This window comes from Nannobrachium achirus, assembly GCF_963921795.1.
Source record: "Nannobrachium achirus genome assembly, chromosome: 18".
NCBI lineage: Eukaryota > Metazoa > Chordata > Actinopteri > Myctophiformes > Myctophidae > Nannobrachium > Nannobrachium achirus.
The window spans coordinates 3,819,484-3,841,783 of record NC_137825.1 but is presented as its reverse complement, the minus strand read 5'-3'; the positions used below and the strand labels follow the sequence as shown (position 1 = coordinate 3,841,783).

The 22,300-nt window shown below is 46.5% G+C and overlaps 1 protein-coding gene across 1 annotated transcript in view; it reads left to right on the top strand.

Moving 5' to 3' along the window:
- The window catches only part of wnk4a (WNK lysine deficient protein kinase 4a), a gene marked incomplete at both ends in the record, with an annotated part of 218,651 nt that overhangs the window by 76,458 nt on the left and 119,893 nt on the right, over nucleotides 1-22,300 (top strand). Inside the window, one exon of the mRNA XM_080746952.1 lies at nucleotides 21,444-21,616. Coding sequence (XP_080603078.1) covers nucleotides 21,444-21,616 — 173 coding nt within the window. The remainder of the gene's footprint in view (nucleotides 1-21,443; nucleotides 21,617-22,300) is intronic.

The following is a 22,300-nucleotide window of genomic DNA, read 5'->3' as shown; positions in this document are numbered from 1 at the left end:
TGTTCTCCCCAATCTTCAGATACTAAAGAATATAAAGAATATGAAACGTAGGAGTCTCACAAGTAATGCTGGAGTGCCTGTTGGGTAGATCTTTGTGCCCATATATGGTGTTCCATGCCTTAAAGGCGAGAACACGATGTTATCCTCATTATTTATAATATCGTCGTTGTCGGGTAGAAACCTTGTATCTCCCAAGTTTCAAATGTGTACATTTTTTTCGCAAAGTAAAGCACTGCTTCATCATACAAGGCCATCGCACTAAAGTAGTGAAAACAGCCGATCTACAAGCACACAACGCCTCGCGGTGCGAGGCATTGTGTGCTTGTAGATCGGCTGTTTTCACTAGTTTAGATCATTTTTAAAATGAAAAATGCAAAAAGAACGCTTTTGGACATACAAGGTTTTCACCCGACAACGACGATATAGTGAGTTCCGCCGCATATCAATTTCTGCCGCAGACAGTACAAAGGCAGGGGATAATGAGGCGCAATTAGCCTTATTCATGCACGGCCCGCCCACTCAGCATCCCCCGGGTGCTGAAGTCACATTTTGAAGGGGGAAATCCTACTATAGCCTATAGAGTTAACACAGAAATCACAAATTTAATGCAATTTCCGAATTGTAAAGTATAAAATACGGCTAGCATGATCAAGAACACAAGATAGTAAAAGGCACAAAGCATTGTAATTTACTTTACCGAAATAATGATTTGTTGGCTTTAAGTCCAGCTATTTCTGTTATAGTTTCCCCTTCTAAATTGATGTCAGCACCCGGGGGATGCTGAGAAATGTGCTGAGTGGGTGGACCGTGAATTTAAGGCTAATTGGTGGGGGGGGAAATCTGGGAGTGGTGCTAGCTGGAGTATTGGTTGAGCTTCACATTACAGTTAGCACGCTGTAGAATATAGTCACGTTGGCAAACCATAAGAAATGAAGAACAATTTATTTGAGACAGTTACAAAGGCGAAAACACTATGGATTTGTCATTATATCCGCCGCATATCGTGTTCCGTTAGCCAATAAGGCGCAATCTGGGAGTGGTGTTAGCTGGAGTGTTGGATGAGCTTCACATGGCAGCTAGCACGCTGCAGAGTATAGTCACGAGCGAGCCCACACTGTTTCGTAGGAACGGTATTTCTAGTTCATAATGTTTTCCCTTCCCCCTTGTCTTTGAAAAGTAAAGTACAGGTACTCAGGTTTTTACTGAAGTACAGTACTCTAGTACAGCGGTCTTCAACAGGGGGTCCGGGACCCCTAGGGGGTCCTCAGAGTTACTACAGGGGATCCGCCAAATCTTTGTGTGATAGAAACCTTTTTTCCCTCCTTTTTATATTAACCACTTGAACCCTAGCGTCTATATTTGGAGAACCTTAGCCAAAAATAGCAGATCGAAGAGCTTTGGTGTATTGGGGAAAAAGAGCAGACTAAGTACAGAGTGAAAGGTCAAGCATTTTCAAGTATTGACGGTTCAAGTGGTTAAATATCTGAAAACACAAATTGACATGAATTCAAAATACACTGATGATTGTGTTGTCAAACAATGCAACTATGGAATCTATGAACATGTTGTGGGGGTCCCTGCTTCATCTCTCTCTCAACTAAGGGGTCCCTGCTTCATCTCTCTCTCAACTAAGGGGTCCCTGCTTCATCTCTCTCTCAACTAAGGGGTCCCTGCTTCATCTCTCTCTCCACTAAGGGGTCCTTGGCCTGAAAACGTTGAAGACTCCTGCTCTAGTAGTACTTAGTTACAGTGCAACACAGTTCCGACTGTAACAAATTCCCAGCCATCCCATTTGTCAGTTCTTCAACTTAATCTGGTTAGATTATAAATGATTTGATGTAATCTGATTAGGATATAAATGATTTGATGTAATCTGATTAGGATATAAATGATTTGATGGAGAGTTACTACTTCCTGATTAAGACACATGGTTCTGCTTTCAGCTTGTCAGCGGTGGAAAGTAATTAAGTACATTTACAGTACTCAAAGTCCGGTGCTTAAACGGACGACTTTGAGGTGTGATTGTTTTTACGTTACTTGAGCGAGTTACTTCATCCTGATGATGGCCTCATGCTATTGGCTGGTGAGTGATGGCATCGTGCTATTGGCTGGTGAGTGATGGCCTCATGCTATTGGCTGGTGAGTGATGGCCTCATGCCATTGGTTGCTGAGTGTTGTCAGTGGTTGGTTGTCATAATAAGAGGTGAAGACAGACCAGGAAGGTTTTCATAGCAGAGTGTTTCTGTTCTGTCAACACTTCTCTGAACATGTCTGTGTGTGGAAACCAGGTATGTCCACAACTACGGCTCTCACCATTATGACATTTTACATGACGATTACATTTAGGCCTAGAATTATTGAATGCTTTAACCAGTGAAAAATAGCAGATATACAAGCTCACAGCGCGGCACCGAGTGCCGCGCTGCGAGCTTGTAGATGTGCTATTTTTGAAAAAAGTTTTGAAAATGTGTGCAAATCTTTGAATATATGTATTTTTAAAGCGAACGCTTGTAACTCAAATTTTGCTTCTGGGGGTGGTCCCTGGAACGAAATATTTTGAGATGGGGGTCCGTGGCCAAATAAATATCAGTTTGGGGGTCCTCTCACAGTTTGTGAACCACTGACATAGTAGTCTCTCAAGAACAGACTGAGCTCCAGTTGAAGTGAAAAGGACCTTTTCTTTGACGATGGCTGGCCAGATTGCTGACATAGAAACATAGGGTTTTTTCAAAAAACCTTAGAAGGATTCAAAAGACACTTATAGAATCGGGTCAAAATTCTAATTTTCACAATTTTTCAAAAATAGCAGATCTACAAGCTTGCAGTGCGGCACCGCTGTGAGCTTGTATATCTGCTATTTTTCAATAGTTAAAGCATAAAATAATGATACACAATAATGTGTACCCGTTCTAAATGGGTTATTAATTGTCACTCATAATAATTGCGATTAACGATTTAATTGTGTTTTTGTCGTTGACAATTGAATTTCTGTCTGGCTTTTGTGCGTTGAAGTTGCACATGGCAGATATGACACATAACCTAAATAATACAAAGAAGTGACTGACATATTTGACAACTTTATACTTAAAAAAAGAACATTGATAGTGGAAATAGCCGATCTACAAACTACCAAAGCGTTGCATCGCGACTTGTTGTGAGCTTGCAGATCTGCTATTTCCACTGTTTTTGAAGAGTTTTGAAAATATATGAACATTTTCAACGTAGAAATGATTATGACGATTATGTCAAATAATTGTGATTAGACGATTCTATAATGGACGGGTTTCTTGTTTACAAACATTGAGACTAAATGCACAGGTGACTGTATCATGTAATCAATTCCATCCAATCCCCAAACCTGTTGTTTTGGGGAGCGCTGGTTTCATTGGCTAATTGTGGTAGCCTACCGACTTATCAGTGAAACGTGGACCAGAAACCCGTCTATGTGACAGGCCTGTCCACCATCTGTTACTATCCAGGAAATAGATTTTTTCTTTATTATTAATATTTAGCCACAAGAGACCCAGACGGATCACGTAAGCACTTCCTCTTTCAAAGAAAATGTCCACAAACAGCTTCAAATCAGACGAACTATGAAGCTCGCAACGCGTCGTGGTCGGTCGTCTATTCTCACTTATTTTGCACGACAGACATGGCAAAAGTAGGGCATTGAATGATTTAAGACGGAAGAAAATAACGAGAAAAATAAAAAAAAGGAAACATTAAAAAGTTCACATGGAGATACAAGGTTTCTTCCCGACAGACAACGTTACGTAACTCCACTTACTGTATGTGGCTCCGGGCCCAAGTATGTCTGTCTGTCTGTCTGTCTGTCTGTCTGTCTGTCTGTCTGTCTGTCTGTCTGTCTGTCTGTCTGTCTGTCTGTCTGTCTGTCTGTCTGTCTGTCCAGTGTCATGGTCTGCAGACAGTGGTGTCAGTTCAGCAAAAGCTAGGGTATGGCAAAGATGGGAGTCCTCATGGAAAAGAGGCGTTACATTTTGGATAACACGGTTCTATTGTGAAAATAGCAGATCTACATGCTCACAACGCCTCGCGCTGCGAGGTGTTGTGAGCATGTAGATCGGCTATTTTCACAATGTCTGAAAAAAAACTAGTTTTGTCAGCTTTTTTACACAGGCTTCTACGGTTTCTTGGGCTGGATATGGCCGCATGAAGTGCAGCTAAACTTGGCATGTTAATAAACGCGCCACGATTAACAATAATGCATTGCACCTGTGCAGCTGACCTGCGGAACCTGGGAATATACCATTCTGTCAAGATGGGGAGAATACAAGTGTGGAGAATATAATTATAATACCTTGTTAAAGTGACATTTTGTAGTTATTTTACTGTAATTTAACAACATAATAACCAGCACAGATAGACAAAGAGACATTCATGGATTTATATTTATTTATAACTTTTATTCCCCCCCCTGGACCCAGGGTATGGCAGCTGCATACCCCTGGACCCCCCTGGACCAAGGGTATGGCAGCTGCATACCCCTGGACCCCCCTGGACCCAGGGTATGGCAGCTGCATACCCCTGCCATACCCAGTTGACGCCCCAGGTCTTCAGAGTGCAGACCCCCCTCATCCTGGTGGCTAAGAATAACTCAGTCTCTGATTAGAGCTGAGTGGATCAAGCTCTTACAGAGACATCAAACCCTCATGGTCTCTCAGTGTGATTTTGCAGCTTGTTTTCCGGTTCAGGTTAAAAAACTACAGCGGATTTAAAAAAAAACATGTCAGGCTAGACGTTGAAGCGACACAGCTGCAGCTAATCAGATTAAAGGCAGTGTATGTTACAGTACAGTGTGTGGTAGGGCATTCACGAATAGTGATTTTTAGTATTCAAATTATTCGACCTCAAAGTATTCGAATAGTCGAATATTCGACAGGACTGGCCAAACTGTCAAATATTAAGTAAGCAAGAGGCGGACATTGTGAAAATAGTAGATCTACATGTTCACAACGCCTCGTGTTGCGAGGCGTTGTGAGCATGTAGATCTGCTATTTTAACAATATTTATCTGCAGAACCGAGTCACATTAAATGTAATACCTACAATTCCAAGTGCTTGTTAGGGTGGGGGTCCCTAGTTCAAATATGTTTATTTTGGGGGTCACAGCCTAAAAAGGTTTGAGAACCCCTGGTATAGAGCATTAACAAATTCATCCACCAGGGGCATTGACAACTCATTCTTATGACTTCCTATCTAGCCAAGCGTTATAAACTATATAAAACTAAACTATATATTTTTAAAGAGAAAAAAAAGCGAATATTCAACATTGGTGAACAACGTCGAATAGTGACTTTGATATTCGAATATTCGAATATTGGATTATTTGGTGAATGCCCTAGTGTGAGGACCCTAAATATCTCCCACAATGCAGCGCTGTGCTGCTCAGTGCCGACTGCAAGCAGGAGCGTTCCACGCCGCGCCCCCGACACGGTGGTTAAATTCACACCTTGTCGAGAAAGATTATACAAATGACCTTAAGACCATTAATTATGCATGCGTGGGGCGTGTGTTCGTCATAAAAGGAGGTGTGGTCTGAAATAGGGATGGAGCTTGTTGTGTATGTGTATTGATAATGAGCACCTTATCGATCCTGCTTATTGAGCCAGGCTTTTATCCAGACCACTATTGAGCATTTTCTAATGTTTTGTGGAAAAATATGAGACGACAAATTCTGAACAGAACTGGTATCTTTCTTTATTGGCCAGTTGTTGTGACTGTGAGTTTGTGGCTGACCACCATCTATGAAGATGATAATTGACAAAAGTAACAAATATTATCATTAAATATCATTAAAGCAATCATTCATTAGTGTGCAATAAGTATTAAATGGCTTTATATTATGAATAGTAATGCAATAATTTCTTGATCGCCTCTTGTCTTGATTGTTTAAACATGACATCATGGGCCGCTATGCTCGATAACAAGCTTGATAAGCCCAAAGCTTATTGATACCGGGTAATCAATACATGTGTTATCGATTTCGTAGCGGGCCCTTGTTTGAGATGATCCCAGTACAATGCTATTTTCACCACAAACGTTGCGCTTCAAGTTGAGATCGGCTCTGAGTTGGTCTGCCAAGGATATCCTGGGATCAATTCACCTTTTATTTGCCGAGCTGCATATCCTGTACCATTTAAACCCTCTATAATTGGTAATAATATACACATACTTGATGCAGTCTTTTTTTCACTCTCTATCAAATGTCTTTGCCAAAAAATGCTCGATCTCTTTTTTGTTCGCAAATGTTCCGCCCCAGGATAATGGATTTTGATTATCGTGATGATATCATAAATCGCAATTTATTTTGTCACAATAATAGTGATATGAAATGTTCATATGGTCCCTCAGTATGATCAACTAGTGATGTTCATTTAACTGTGCTGTACAGTATGATTGCGACCGTAAGGTCGCAGTTTAGTATCAAAACCTCCACCGGCAGTCCGTCACGTCCGTCACGTCACACGTCACACGTCACACCTTTGCCCTGCTCATATCTGGGCTCGTTTGTGTATTGTATGACATCACGCCACATCATCGGCTGAGGACTGTGTGATGTCATCATATCTCCATATATGGAGACATAAGTTGCTCATGCCCAAATATGGGCTGGTGAGGTCAGACTTAGTGTGATGCGTAGGTTATCTCCATATATGGAGATTCAACTTCAATGAGTAACCATGGCAAACTGTCAACTGCCCGTATGTCTTGATAATTGGTAAAACAAACTTTTGGCCTATTTGTGGAGATAAGCGACCAACGGTCGCTTATCTCCCGATTAGGGAGTCTTACTGGTCAACTAGTGATGTTCATTTACCAACAAACTCAGACTGTTCCCATGTGGAGATGAGCGTTCTCTACCCTGACAGTGGCGAAGTACAACCAGGGGCGTCACACCAAATTCTGGGCCCTGGGTACAAGGATTCACTGTGGGCCCCCCATGAATGTTAACTATTGAAAAATAGCAGATATACAAGCTCACAGCGCGGCACCGAGTGCTGCGCTGCGAGCTTGTATATCTGCTATTTTTGAAAAATCAGGAAAATGTGTGCAAGAAACCTATGTCAAGGACCCCCAAGATGATATGTATTTGGCCACGGACCCCGATCTCAAAATATTTAGTTACAGGGACCCCCCCAGAAGCAAAATTTGAGTTAGAAATGTTCGCTTAAAAAATACATATATTCAAAGATTTTCATAACTTTTCGAAAATAGCAGATCTACAAGCTTGCAGCGCGGCACTCGGTGCCGCGCTGTGAGCTTGTATATCTGCTATTTTTTAATAGATAAAGTTTTACGGCCCCTCCACCTTGGGCCCCAGTAACTCAGTCCCACTTTCCTACCCCTTGTGACGCCCCTGTATACAACTGCCTCCAACACTAATTCTTCATTAATCCTAGGAAATAGAAGAAAACATTTCCACTGCTGTGCGTCGTAACAGACAAGCGGCGATAGAAAGAAAACACAGCGTAGGACTTCAAAGCCTAAAAGTCAAACAGAAATGTAATTGTCAACGACAAAAACACAATTAAATCGTTAATCGCAAATTGTTTGAGTGGCAATTAATCGTCATGTATAATGTCATAATCGTGACAGCCCTCGATAAAAGCGGTTAAGCCCAGCAACAGAGCTGTGTTGTCGGCACAATGAAAACTTGTGGGCACGTTTTATAGAGTCTAAAACAATACTGCTCTGTCTCCCTGGTGGCTGACTGTCAATACTGAAGTAGCTCAATTAACCCATTTATGGTTACAATTATTTAATGCTTCAACTATTGAAAAATAGCAGATATACAAGCTCATAGCGCGGCACCAAGTGCCACGCTGTGAGCTTGTAGATCTATATATATATATATATATATACATATATATATATATATATATATATATATATTTTTTTTATCGTGATTTCTTTTCCCAAGTCTTTGAATATATCTTTTTAAAAGCGAACATTCGTAACTCAGCTTTTGACACAGCTTCTGGGGGGGGGGGGGGTCCCACCGTCCCTGGAACAACATATTTGGAGATCGGGGGTCCACAGCCTAAATACATGTAATTTTGGGGGTCCTTGACATGAAAAGGTTTGAGAACCACTGATTTTAGAAGAAGGATTAAGAATACACTTATACAATCGGGTCAAAAATATTCAAAGACTTGAAAAATGTTCACGATTTCTTAAAAAAATAGCAGATCTAAAAGCTCGCAGTGCGGTACTCGGTGCCACGCTGTGAGCTTGTAGATCTGCTATTTTTCAACAGCTAAAGCATAAAACAATGGTTTAAAGAGGTTCAAATCTAACACGACAAAGATTTGCGTTGCCGATCTAAATGTCTTAATATTGTCCTTGGCTGCTACAAACATTGGGCACCGGTTGGATTCCTTCTCTGCGGTTTCTCCCCCCTCATAGATGGATGTCTGAGTGAGGGCTGGTTTGCAGATATGGTAGCTTTGGAACGGGGGGGGGGGGGGGGGGGGGGGGGGCATTCCTCCTCAGTTCAGTAATATGCTTCCAGGAAATGACAGCCTGGATTATATTTAATTAGTTTCTTTAAAGCCAAATTGAAATGTTTTGCGAACATGATGGGAGGAACATGGGGGAGTGGCAGCTGTAGTGTGTGTGTGTGTGTGTGTGTGTGTGTGTGTGTGTGTGTGTGTGTGTGTGTGTGTGTGTGTGTGTGTGTGTGTGTGTGTGTGTGTGTGTGTGTGTGTGTGTGTGTGTGTGTGTGTGTGTGTGTGTGTGTGTGTGTGTGTGTGCGCGTGCGTGCGTGCGTGCGTGCACAGGGACATGCTGGGAATATTAGAGAGGCAAATTTCTAAAAGGGCCTTTTAGTGAAAATAATTGAAAATAGCAGACCTCCAAGCTCTGTGACGTGCTGTGAGCTTGGAGGTCGGCTATTTTCAGTGCTTGATACCACACTGAACTAAACATGATCAAGTGAATACTGGAGATGTGGCGTAACGGCATGGATTTCTACACAGAGAGGGCAATTCTTTCAGCATAAGATGCTGCGTTCAAGTTCAGGAGAGTTTGGACAAGGCAATTCTCTTGAATGCTGCCTTCAGGTATGGCAAACTGCATTCATGGACTGGAGAGGGAGCTTATTTTTACCGTCGGATGAAAGGGGAGGGGCTCAAGCCCCCTTTGATGTCTATGTGCGTGCACGTGCGTGTGCATGTGCATGTGTTCATTGTTACCAAGGTGTTGTTGTGTCCCAGTGGAACCAGACTCAGAACACTCAACAATACAGTCCCATAATGACACCATTAGCTGCACAGTGTATTGTTCTCTTTGGAGGCCAAGGAAAAACCCTTTCCCTGCATTTTTCACATCAGCCTTTTATAGCACCACCAGGAGGCCGACTTATGTAAAACACAATTTTTCCTATTATTCCTTGAGATTTTATCCAAAAATCATGCAAATCAGTACACAGTATCTCTATAGTCATGTGATCAAGTCCGATCCGTCTGATATTTCATATTCCATCCTAATTGGCTAATATTGGCTTCCAAAGTTTGCAGGATTGCTCCGTTTTTGAACAAAATGCCTCAAATCATCAACGCAGCTTGCGATTAGTGTGAAATTTACCACACATATTCCCACTATGTCAAGGAACAAATGCTACCCTTTTCACATTGGCCTGTTATAGCACCACCAGGACGCACGGCCTGGTGGAGACCTGTGCTCGGAAGAGCACTGCTTCTAGTTCTCTTGGTCCTGGACGTATTTCATGCTTCTGGGCCAGTGGTGCTCAAAGTGGGGCCCAGGGACCCCCAGGGGGTCCGTGAGGAGGGGGTCTGAGCCCAGTCTCCTGTCTGAAGCCTGTCCTGGACGGCGATCTCCAGACCTAAAAACAGATGATGATGATGACATACTGTACGCCAGGGGTTCCCAAACTTTTTTGTCTCAGGGCACCCCATAAATATATATTTTTTTAATCCGAGGCACCCCTACATTATAATTTTCACTCCCAGCACCTTATATTTATAGCATCTCGTCGTTGTCGGGTGGAAACCTTGTATGTCCAAAACCGTTCGTTTTGTATTTATCATCTATAAAATGTACTAAACTAGTGAAAACAGCAGATCTACAAGCATACAACGCCTCGCATTGCGAGGCATTGTGTGCTTGTAGATCGGCTGTTTTCACTAGTTTTGTGCGACAGTCTTGTATGATGAAGCAGGGCAAAATACGTCGACTTACACATTTGAAACTTGGAGATACGAGGTTTCTGCCCGACAGTGACGATATTTTAGTGATTATGTTGAAAACGTTGAGATAATAGCCATTTTGGTTAGAACTGACTGAAAATAACTTTGTACTTCAAGAAGTTCAAGTTTAAAATTATACAAACATTTTTTTTTTCAAGTGTCCAAATAAAATGATCTCGCGGCACCCCTGGACTGCTGTCACGGCACCCCAGGGTGCCCCGTCACCCACTTTGAAAACCCCTGCTGTACACGCACACGCACACACAGACACACACACACACACACACACACACACACACACACACACACACACACACACACACACACACACACACACACACACACACACACTGGCCGTTCGTAAAATAGCAGATCTACAAGCTTCCAAGTGGTTCAATCAGTTCAGGTGTATATATTTTAGTTCATCTATTAAAAAAAAAAGTCATTTGTGTTTGCTCATAGATTAAATGTCCTCAAATATAAACTTTAATCAAATCAAATGTTTTTCAAATTGGTTATAAAACCTTGCGTTAGGACTCTGTAGTTTTATTAGCTTTGCTTCAGAACGACTCAGAGGATGTTTGTTGTTCCATGGAGGGATTTCCCTCAGAAGACCAAAACATTCTGCATCCTCGCTGCATATTTTAATGTGTTGTGAGTGTGACTGTGTGCTGAGCGCACGCACACACACACACTCACGCACGCACGCATGTACGCACGCACGCACGCAACACACGCACGCACGCACGCACGCACGCACGGCCAGCTCTCTAGCACAGGGGTCTTCAACAGGGGGTCCGGGACCCCTAGGGGGTCCCCAGAGTTACTACAGGGGGTCCTCCAAATCTTTGCGTGATAGAAGCTTTTTTTCTCCTTTTTTATTTTAACCACTTGAACCCTAGCGTCCGTATTCTGAGAACTTTAGCCAAAAATAGCCGATCTACAAGCTCACAGCGCCTCGCGCTGCGAGGCGCTGTGAGCTTGTAGATCAGCTATTTTTGGCAAAGAGCTTTGGTGTAGGAGAGGAGATAAAGAGCAGACTTAGTACAGAGTGAAAGGTCAAGTTTATTAAGTATTGACGGTTCAAGTGGTTAAATATCTGAAAACACAAATTGACATGAATCCAAAATACACTGATGATTGTGCTGGCGATGAAACTATATGGAATCTATGAACAGGTTGTGGGGGTCCCTGCTTCATCTCTCTCTCAACTAAGGGGTCCTTGGACTGAAAAAGTTGAAGACCCCTGCTCTAGTAAATACCTTGGGTTTTAGTAAGGTATGAGAGAGCGTATCTCTGAGTGCAGGACAGAGTTGATTTATTTTTTTGTCTTTTGAATAAAATTCCATTTAGTTTTAGTCATATTTTAGCTAAAAGGTTTTAGTGTTCGTCTAGTTTTAGTCAACTAAATCTACAGTTGGTTTTGTCGACTAAAATGCATTTTGGCAGGCCTTGATGGAGTCATTGTTAAAGCTGAAAATAGCTGACGCGTTGTGAGCTTGTAGATCTGCTATTTTCAGAGCGCAACCAAACATAAAATGACTTGTCGTTTAGTTCTATTGGATCTCTTCTCCACTAGTCCCTCCCTGACATTGTAGTCTAGTTGTTATTTGTTGAAGAAATTGTCGATATATTTAGTCTTAGTTGTGGTCATTGTAGCATAGTTTATTATTTCGTTTTTACTGAGTTTTCGTCTGACACACGTTAGGGTTGTTGATTGAACTCTTTTGTAACAAAACCCTTACATGACCATTTGGTTCTAATCTTTCACTCTCAGAGTTACAGGGTTTTAATGTGCACACATGCACAGACACGCACACACGCACGAGCACACGCATGCACGCGCACACACACACACACACACACACACACACACACACACACACACACACACACACACACACACACACACACATGGTATTACTTTCTTCTTGCCTTATTTAACCCCAGACCAACCCCATAAAGGCCTCACCAAACCTTAAATCTGTCAGCCATGAAAACTGTCTTCACAAGGTTGAACACTCACATTATACTACAGTAAGTACAGTAGACTGGAGGAGACATATGGTACAGTACACACACACACACACACACACACACACACACACACACACACACACACACACACACACACACACACACACACACACACACACACACACAAACACACACACACAGTACCTCTCCTACTCGAGTAAACAGGGGGTCCTCAGAGTTACTACAGGGGGTCCTCCAAATATTTGAGATAAAATGTGTTTTCTTCTTTTTTTTATATTAACCACTTGAACCCTAGTGTCCATATTCTGAGAACTTTAGCCAAAAATAGCCGATCTACAAGCTCACAACGCCTCACTTTCGGTAGCGAGGTTTGGTGTAGAGGGGAAGAAGAGCAGACCAAGTACAGAGTGAAAGGTCAAGTTTATTAAGTATTGACGGTTCAAGTGGTTAAATATCTGAATACACAAATTGACATGAATCCAAAATACACTGATGATTGTGCTGTCAAACAATGACACTATAATGGAATCTATGAACAGGTTGTGGGGGTCCCTGCTTCATCTGTCTCTCAACTAAGGGGTCCTTGGCCTGAAAACGTTGAAGACCCCTGATGTAGACAAATGGTCCATGAACAGGAAGTACATACAAGCTACAACAACACACACTGCCTTGTGTTCCCGTCGCTAAGCCATCATTTACCTGGGATGTTTACAGTCTGTCACAACGGTCCTCTGTCTGTCACTGGGGGGCTGGGCTGGGGGTCTCATGTTGTCAGGGGTCCAGCCTAGGGGGTCTTGTGTGTAGTAAAGGGCCTGTGTAATGCGATGACAGCTGTGTGGGCAGGTGACTGACATGGATGGATGGATGGAATTATAGATGGATGGATGGATGAATGGATGGGTGGATGGAAGGATGGATGGATGGATGGAAGGATGGATGGATGGATGGATGGAAGGATGGATGGATGGATGGAAGGATGGATGGATGGATGGATGGATGGAAGGATGGATGGATGGATGGATGGATGAATGGATGGGTGGGTGGATGGATGAATGGATGGGGGTCCGGTGTCCGGGGTGGGGGTGGGGGGTCCCCAGCCTCCTGTGTTGATGAGGTCATAGTGTTAGGTAACATGAGCCTCAGGAAGCATGCCTTACTGAACAGTTTTAACCCATTCAGGCCTAGAATTATTGAATGCTTTAACCAGTGAAAAATAGCAGATCTACAAGCTCACAGCGTGGCACCGAGTGCCGCGCTGCGACCTTGTAGATCTGCTATTTTTGAAAAAAGTCGTGAAAATGTGTGCAAATCTTTGAATATGTATTGAGTATGTATTTTTAAAGCGAACTTTTGTAACTCAAATTTTGCTTCTGGGGGGTCCCTGGAACTAAATATTTTGAGATGGGGGTCCGTGGCCAAATACATATCAGTTTGGGGGTCCTTCACATGAAAAGGTTTGAGAACCACTGACATAGTAGTCTCTCAAGAACAGACTAACTGAGCTCCAGTTGAAGTGAAAAGGACCTTTTCTTTGACGATGGCTGGCCAGATTGCTGACATAGAAACATAGGGTTTTCAAAAAACCTTAGAAGGATTCAAAAGACACTTATAGAATTTTCACGTTTTTTTTTTAAATCTTGAAACAACCCACTCCCTCTCATGGTAAACGGCTTGCATATACACACTGTATATACTTCACTGTATGACTATAGCGGTAAAACAGACAATCTACAAGCTCACAGCTTGTGAGCTTGTAGATTGGCTGTTTTCGCAGGAAGGGGGGGCAGAAGAGAGCGAGAGGGAGAGAAGGAGAGAGGGAGAGAGAGAGAGAGAGAGGAGGGGGAGGAAAAGGAAAGCCATTAAGCGCTGCAGAGAGAGAGAGAGGGAGGGAGGGAGGGAGGGAGAGAGAGAGAGAGAGAGAGAGGGAGGGAGGGAGGGAGGGAGAGAGGGAGAGATAGAGAGAGAGAGAGAGAGAGAGGGGAGAAGGAGAGGAGGGGAAGGAAAAGTAAATCCACTCAGCGCTGCAGCAGATTGTAAACATCAACAAGCTCAGCCAGACCATGAGGCCAGAACGTGCGTTCTTTCCCAGAATCCCTGCATCAACCGTCCTCAATGCAGGATTCATGCTCTGTTTAAAACCTCTCAGGGACTCTGGTCTCTTTTTCTGTTCCAGTCCGAGCGGCCAGTGAGCGAGCAGGGCAGAGCTGACTCCCTCAACCACAGTTAAACCAGCCTATTCATCCTCACAGGGACCTGGGCCGGTCTGTTAAACCAGCCTATTCATCCTCACAGGGACCTGGGCCGGTCTGTTAAACCAGCCTATTCATCCTCACAGGGACCTGGGCCGGCCTGTTAAACCAGCCTATTCATCCTCACAGGGACCTGGGCAGGCCTGTTAAACCAGCCTATTCATCCTCACAGGGACCTGGGCCGGTCTGTTAAACCAGCCTATTCATCCTCACAGGGACCTGGGCCGGTCTGTTAAACCAGCCTATTCATCCTCACAGGGACCTGGGCCGGTCTGTTAAACCAGCCTATTCATCCTCACAGTCACAGGGACCTGGGCAGGCCTGTTAAACCAGCCTATTCATCCTCACAGGGACCTGGGCAGGCCTGTTAAACCAGCCTATTCATCCTCACACAGGGACCTGGGCCGGCCTGTTAAACCAGCCTATTCATCCTCACAGGGACCTGGGCCGGTCTGTTAAACCAGCCTATTCATCCTCACAGTCACAGGGACCTGGGCCGGTCTGTTAAACCAGCCTATTCATCCTCACAGTCACAGGGACCTGGGCCGGTCTGTTAAACCAGCCTATTCATCCTCACAGTCACAGGGACCTGGGCCGGTCTGTTAAACCAGCCTATTCATCCTCACAGTCACAGGGACCTGGGCAGGCCTGTTAAACCAGCCTATTCATCCTCACAGTCACAGGGACCTGGGCCGGTCTGTTAAACCAGCCTATTCATCCTCACAGGGACCTGGGCCGGTCTGTTAAACCAGCCTATTCATCCTCACAGGGACCTGGGCAGGCCTGTTAAACCAGCCTATTCATCCTCACAGGGACCTGGGCCGGTCTGTTAAACCAGCCCATTCATCCTCACACAGGGACCTGGGCCGGCATGTTAAACCAGCCTATTCATCCTCACAGGGACCTGGGCCGGCCTGTTAAACCAGCCTATTCATCCTCACAGGGACCTGGGCAGGCCTGTTAAACCAGCCTATTCATCCTCACAGGGACCTGGGCCGGTCTGTTAAACCAGCCTATTCATCCTCACAGGGACCTGGGCCGGTCTGTTAAACCAGCCTATTCATCCTCACACAGGGACCTGGGCCGGCCTGTTAAACCAGCCTATTCATCCTCACAGTCACAGGGACCTGGGCAGGCCTGTTAAACCAGCCTATTCATCCTGACAGGGACCTGGGCCGGTCTGTTAAACCAGCCTATTCATCCTGACAGGGACCTGGGCCGGTCTGTTAAACCAGCCTATTCATCCTCACAGTCACAGGGACCTGGGCAGGCCTGTTAAACCAGCCTATTCATCCTGACAGGGACCTGGGCCGGTCTGTTAAACCAGCCTATTCATCCTCACAGGGACCTGGGCCTGCCTGTTAAACCAGCCTATTCATCCTCACAGTCACAGGGACCTGGGCAGGCCTGTTAAACCAGCCTATTCATCCTGACAGGGACCTGGGCCGGTCTGTTAAACCAGCCTATTCATCCTCACAGGGACCTGGGCCGGTCTGTTAAACCAGCCTATTCATCCTCACAGGGACCTGGGCCGGTCTGTTAAACCAGCCTATTCATCCTCACAGGGACCTGGGCCGGTCTGTTAAACCAGCCTATTCATCCTCACACAGGGACCTGGGCCGGTCTGTTAAACCAGCCTATTCATCCTCACAGGGACCTGGGCCGGTCTGTTAAACCAGCCTATTCATCCTCACACAGGGACCTGGGCCGGTCTGTTAAACCAGCCTATTCATCCTCACAGGGACCTGGGCCAGTCTGTTAAACCAGCCTATTCATCCTCACAGGGACCTGGGCCGGTCTGTTAAACCAGCCTATTCATCCTGACAGGGACCTGGGCCGGTCTGTTAAACCAGCCTATTCATCCTCACAGGGACCTGGGCCGGTCTGTTAAACCAGCCTATTCATCCTCACAGGGACCTGGGCCGGTCTGTTAAACCAGCCCATTCATCCTCACAGGGACCTGGGCCGGTCTGTTAAACCAGCCTATTCATCCTCACACAGGGACCTGGGCCGGTCTGTTAAACCAGCCTATTCATCCTCACAGGGACCTGGGCCAGTCTGTTAAACCAGCCTATTCATCCTCACAGGGACCTGGGCCGGTCTGTTAAACCAGCCTATTCATCCTCACAGGGACCTGGGCCGGTCTGTTAAACCAGCCTATTCATCCTCACAGGGACCTGGGCCGGTCTGTTAAACCAGCCTATTCATCCTCACAGGGACCTGGGCCGGCCTGTTAAACCAGCCTATTCATCCTCACACAGGGACCTGGGCCGGTCTGTTAAACCAGCCTATTCATCCTCACAGGGACCTGGGCCAGTCTGTTAAACCAGCCTATTCATCCTCACAGGGACCTGGGCCGGTCTGTTAAACCAGCCTATTCATCCTCACACAGGGACCTGGGACGGCCTGTTAAACCAGCCTATTCATCCTCACACAGGGACCTGGGCCGGTCTGTTAAACCAGCCTATTCATCCTCACAGGGACCTGGGCCGGTCTGTTAAACCAGCCTATTCATCCTCACAGGGACCTGGGCCGGTCTGTTAAACCAGCCTATTCATCCTCACACAGGGACCTGGGCCGGCCTGTTAAACCAGCCTATTCATCCTCACAGGGACCTGGGCCGGTCTGTTAAACCAGCCTATTCATCCTCACAGGGACCTGGGCCGGTCTGTTAAACCAGCCTATTCATCCTCACAGGGACCTGGGCCGGTCTGTTAAACCAGCCTATTCATCCTCACACAGGGACCTGGGCCGGTCTGTTAAACCAGCCTATTCATCCTCACACAGGGACCTGGGCCGGTCTGTTAAACCAGCCTATTCATCCTCACAGGGACCTGGGCCGGTCTGTTAAACCAGCCTATTCATCCTCACACAGGGACCTGGGCCGGTCTGTTAAACCAGCCTATTCATCCTCACAGGGACCTGGGCCGGTCTGTTAAACCAGCCTATTCATCCTCACAGGGACCTGGGCCGGTCTGTTAAACCAGCCTATTCATCCTCACAGGGACCTGGGCCGGCCTGTTAAACCAGCCTATTCATCCTCACAGTCACAGGGACCTGGGCCGGTCTGTTAAACCAGCCTATTCATCCTCACAGTCACAGGGACCTGGGCCGGTCTGTTAAACCAGCCTATTCATCCTCACACAGGGACCTGGGCCGGTCTGTTAAACCAGCCTATTCATCCTCACACAGGGACCTGGGCCGGTCTGTTAAACCAGCCTATTCATCCTCACAGGGACCTGGGCCGGTCTGTTAAACCAGCCTATTCATCCTCACACAGGGACCTGGGCCGGTCTGTTAAACCAGCCTATTCATCCTCACAGGGACCTGGGCCGGTCTGTTAAACCAGCCTATTCATCCTCACAGGGACCTGGGCCGGTCTGTTAAACCAGCCTATTCATCCTCACAGGGACCTGGGCCGGTCTGTTAAACCAGCCTATTCATCCTCACAGGGACCTGGGCCGGTCTGTTAAACCAGCCTATTCATCCTCACACAGGGACCTGGGCCGGTCTGTTAAACCAGCCTATTCATCCTCACAGGGACCTGGGCCGGTCTGTTAAACCAGCCTATTCATCCTCACAGGGACCTGGGCCGGCCTGTTAAACCAGCCTATTCATCCTCACAGGGACCTGGGCCGGCCTGTTAAACCAGCCTATTCATCCTCACAGGGACCTGGGCCGGCCTGTTAAACCAGCCTATTCATCCTCACAGGGACCTGGGCTGGCCTGTTAAACCAGCCTATTCATCCTCACAGGGACCTGGGCCGGCCTGTTAAACCAGCCTATTCATCCTCACAGGGACCTGGGCCGGCCTGTTAAACCAGCCTATTCATCCTCACAGGGACCTGGGCCGGCCTGTTAAACCAGCCTATTCATCCTCACAGGGACCTGGGCCGGTCTGTTAAACCAGCCTATTCATCCTCACAGGGACCTGGGCCGGTCTGTTAAACCAGCCTATTCATCCTCACACAGGGACCTGGGCCGGCCTGTTAAACCAGCCTATTCATCCTCACAGGGACCTGGGCCGGCCTGTTAAACCAGCCTATTCATCCTCACAGGGACCTGGGCCGGTCTGTTAAACCAGCCTATTCATCCTCACAGGGACCTGGGCTGGCCTGTTAAACCAGCCTATTCATCCTCACAGGGACCTGGGCCGGTCTGTTAAACCAGCCTATTCATCCTCACAGGGACCTGGGCCGGTCTGTTAAACCAGCCTATTCATCCTCACAGGGACCTGGGCCGGCCTGTTAAACCAGCCTATTCATCCTCACACAGGGACCTGGGCCGGCCTGTTAAACCAGCCTATTCATCCTCACACAGGGACCTGGGCCGGTCTGTTAAACCAGCCTATTCATCCTCACAGGGACCTGGGCCGGCCTGTTAAACCAGCCTATTCATCCTCACAGGGACCTGGGCCGGCCTGTTAAACCAGCCTATTCATCCTCACAGGGACCTGGGCCGGCCTGTTAAACCAGCCTATTCATCCTCACACAGGGACCTGGGACGGCCCGGACGCACAGAAATGGCTTTGTTTTCATCCATCTTAAAAACAGAAACCCTCCCATCTTTTTACGTTTGTAAAAGTCACAGTCCTGCTGCCCTGGATGGAGGAGACATGTAATAGAGGGTTATGCACATGCATAAAAAGAGTGGCAAAGTGAATGGCAAAGTGAATGGCAAAGTGAATGAGTTTAACGTTGTTTAATGCAATCAGATAGGACTTTCCTGTTTGGATGTATGGGCTGTCAAGGCCAGAAAGTAGTTTTTTTTCCACAATGCGTCGCCATGCAACGCATTGTGAGCTTGTAGGTAATTTAAAAATATGTTTGTACATTTTATACATAAACGTACAAACTTGTGACATTCTGCAAAATGGGCACTTTCTATGTTTGCTAATCAAAGTACATTTTATACATAAACGTACAAACTTGTGACATTTTGCATAATGAGTACTTTCTACTTTTGGTACTTAAAGTACATTTTGACATCAATACTTTTGGACCTTTACTCTGAATTCCAAGCTTATTTGTAACAAGAGTATTTTTCTACATTGCAGTGTTGATACTTTTACTAAAGTACAACATGTGAGTACTTTTCCCAGCGCTGTGGTTGTGTAATGGACTCACTCACTCCCAGATGGATGAAGTTGTGGTTTTTTGTGGTCCGGTGGATTCGTAGCTCCAGGCTTTTGACAGACGGATCCCCCACCTTCCCCACTTACACCTCCTTACATAATCCACCTCCACAGCTCCGCTTCGGGTCTTACTCATTATGATTGAAACCCCATTACAGAGAGGTTTTTTTTAACAAAATGGCCAAAACAAATCTCCGTGTTTTGGACGCTCAGACCATAATTAGAGATTGATGAGGGGAAAGTAGATTTTTTTTTGAGTGTCCAAAATATGCCAGAATGCATTTTATTTATTTATGGTCTGAAGACGTTCTCCGTCATGCACTGAGACCTGAGCTGGCTCTGTCTGTACTTTCTGAGCGGTGCCAGCCTCTCGAACAATCGACCTTGTGTGTATGTTTTTGAATCATTTATTAAAGACAAACATGAGTAACATGACAAGTACAAAACGGTAAATTGTGCATTTGCATAGCGCCTTTAACCAAAGCACTTTACATAGATTGTGCATTACATTCACACATTCACACACATATTCATACACAGATGGCAGAGGAAACCATGCTTGGCACCAACCTGCTCATCAGGAGCAGTTAGGGGTTCAGAGTCTTGCTCAAGGACTCTTCAACACCAACTCTGGGGGAGCCCGGGATGGCAACCAGATTCTAGTTCTTGTCTAGCTTTCTCATCATCTGACCTCATCTGACCTTTTTCTCTAAGGGATTTCCCTTTGAAGTACTTGTTTGTATTTTGTTGTTCGAAAGTGCAGGAACCAGGCCCGGATCTACCATATGGGCACTTTGGGCACGTGCCCAAAGTGCCCAGAATGAAATAAATGATGTCCACCACCCCCTGAAACAAATGCTGTGAGAATGTTGCTGAAAAGTGCTGATTGTGTGTTAACTCATACTGTGCCGATCCCGAACTAGTTCGGCTTTATTTCAATCCAATACAATTTTTCTTTTATTAATTCACTTACCCCGAGCTGCTTGTAGAGTCGTGGGTGGTCCTGGCTCGCTAGCCGCTAGCCAGCTAGCCATTCTACTCTGTCCGACGATATATTCCATTAAAAATGGTTTAAAATACATTTTTGAGCTCCCCAATGTTCACCCAATGTTCGGCGCCGCTTCCGATGAGTATACGAGTGTGCCGATCCCGAAGTAGTCCGGCTTTTTTTAATGAAATGAATAAAATGATAAGAGGCCTTCTGAAGCCTGGCCTGATTTTTCTAGCTACTAGCCGAAAGCTAGCAACCTCCCGGCCGGCCGTTATTTGCGAACGAAATCGCCAATCTCCGCCTAATCCAATGAAAGACCACATCTTTGAAGGCTTATATCTCTGGATTGTGTCTTTAGGGAAGCGGCGCGAGGTTTATTTACGGCGAAATCGCCCAAAAATGATCTTTTAGATGCAAAATGGGAATAGCCATTCTGTTAGCATTATCATCCGGGACCTTTCCATGACGTGCATGAACGTGAGCACGTGAGGTCCTGGAAGGTGAGGTCCTGGAAGCTAAAGCGCTCGCCTATGAGAGATACCCTGGCATTCTATGGCCCCTAGAGGGCGCTGGCACTAAATGAGTTAAGTACAATATTTCATGAAAGTCAAGTCAACTGATTAAAACTCTGCCGGGCCACGCTGAGCCAACTGCTGCTGCAGATGTTATATTGGACCTACATGCCTACATATGCCTACAAAACATTTTGCACGCACACGGGGGCCCCTTGGCGCTTCAGTGCCCAGGGGCCCTCTGAGGTGTTAATCCAGCCCTGGCAGGAACTGAACTGAAGTGTAAATGTGTGTGTTGACAGTATATATTGTATGTTTCTGACCTCCTCAGACTCGTAAGCTGACCAAGGCGGAGCGCCAGAGGTTCAGTGAGGAGGTGGAGATGCTGAAGGGCCTGCAGCACCCAAACATCGTGCGTTTCCACGACTCCTGGAAGTCCCTGTCCAAAGGGCACAAGTGCATCCTGCTGGTCACTGAGCTCATGACCTCCGGGACCCTCAAGACGTAGGTCTCTCTCTCTTCTTTTGGGCAGGGGTTGGCATGGAGTCAGGATGGGTGGGGCAGGGGTTGGCATGGAGTCAGGATGGGTGGGGCAGGGGTTGGCATGGAGTCAGGATGGGCGGGGCAGGATGGGCGGGGCAGGGGTTGGCATGACGTCAGGATGGGCGGGGCAGGATGGGTGGGGCAGGGGTTGGCATGCTGTCAGGAAGGGCGGGGCAGGGGTTGGCATGGAGTCAGGATGGGTGGGGCAGGGGTTGGCATGGAGTCAGGATGGGCGGGGCAGGGGTTGGCATGGAGTCAGGATGGGTGGGGCAGGGGTTGGCATGGAGTCAGGATGGGCGGGGCAGGGGTTGGCATGGAGTCAGGGTGGGTGGGGCAGGGGTTGGCATGGAGTCAGGATGGGCGGGGCAGGGGTTGGCATGGAGTCAGGATGGGTGGGGCAGGGGTTGGCATGGAGTCAGGATGGGCGGGGCAGGGGTTGGCATGGAGTCAGGGTGGGTGGGGCAGGGGTTGGCATGGAGTCAGGGTGGGTGGGGCAGGGGTTGGCATGGAGTCAGGATGGGTGGGGCAGGGGTTGGCATGGAGTCAGGGTGGGTGGGGCAGGGGTTGGCATGGAGTCAGGGTGGGTGGGGCAGGGGTTGGCATGGAGTCAGGATGGGTGGGGCAGGGGTTGGCATGGAGTCAGGA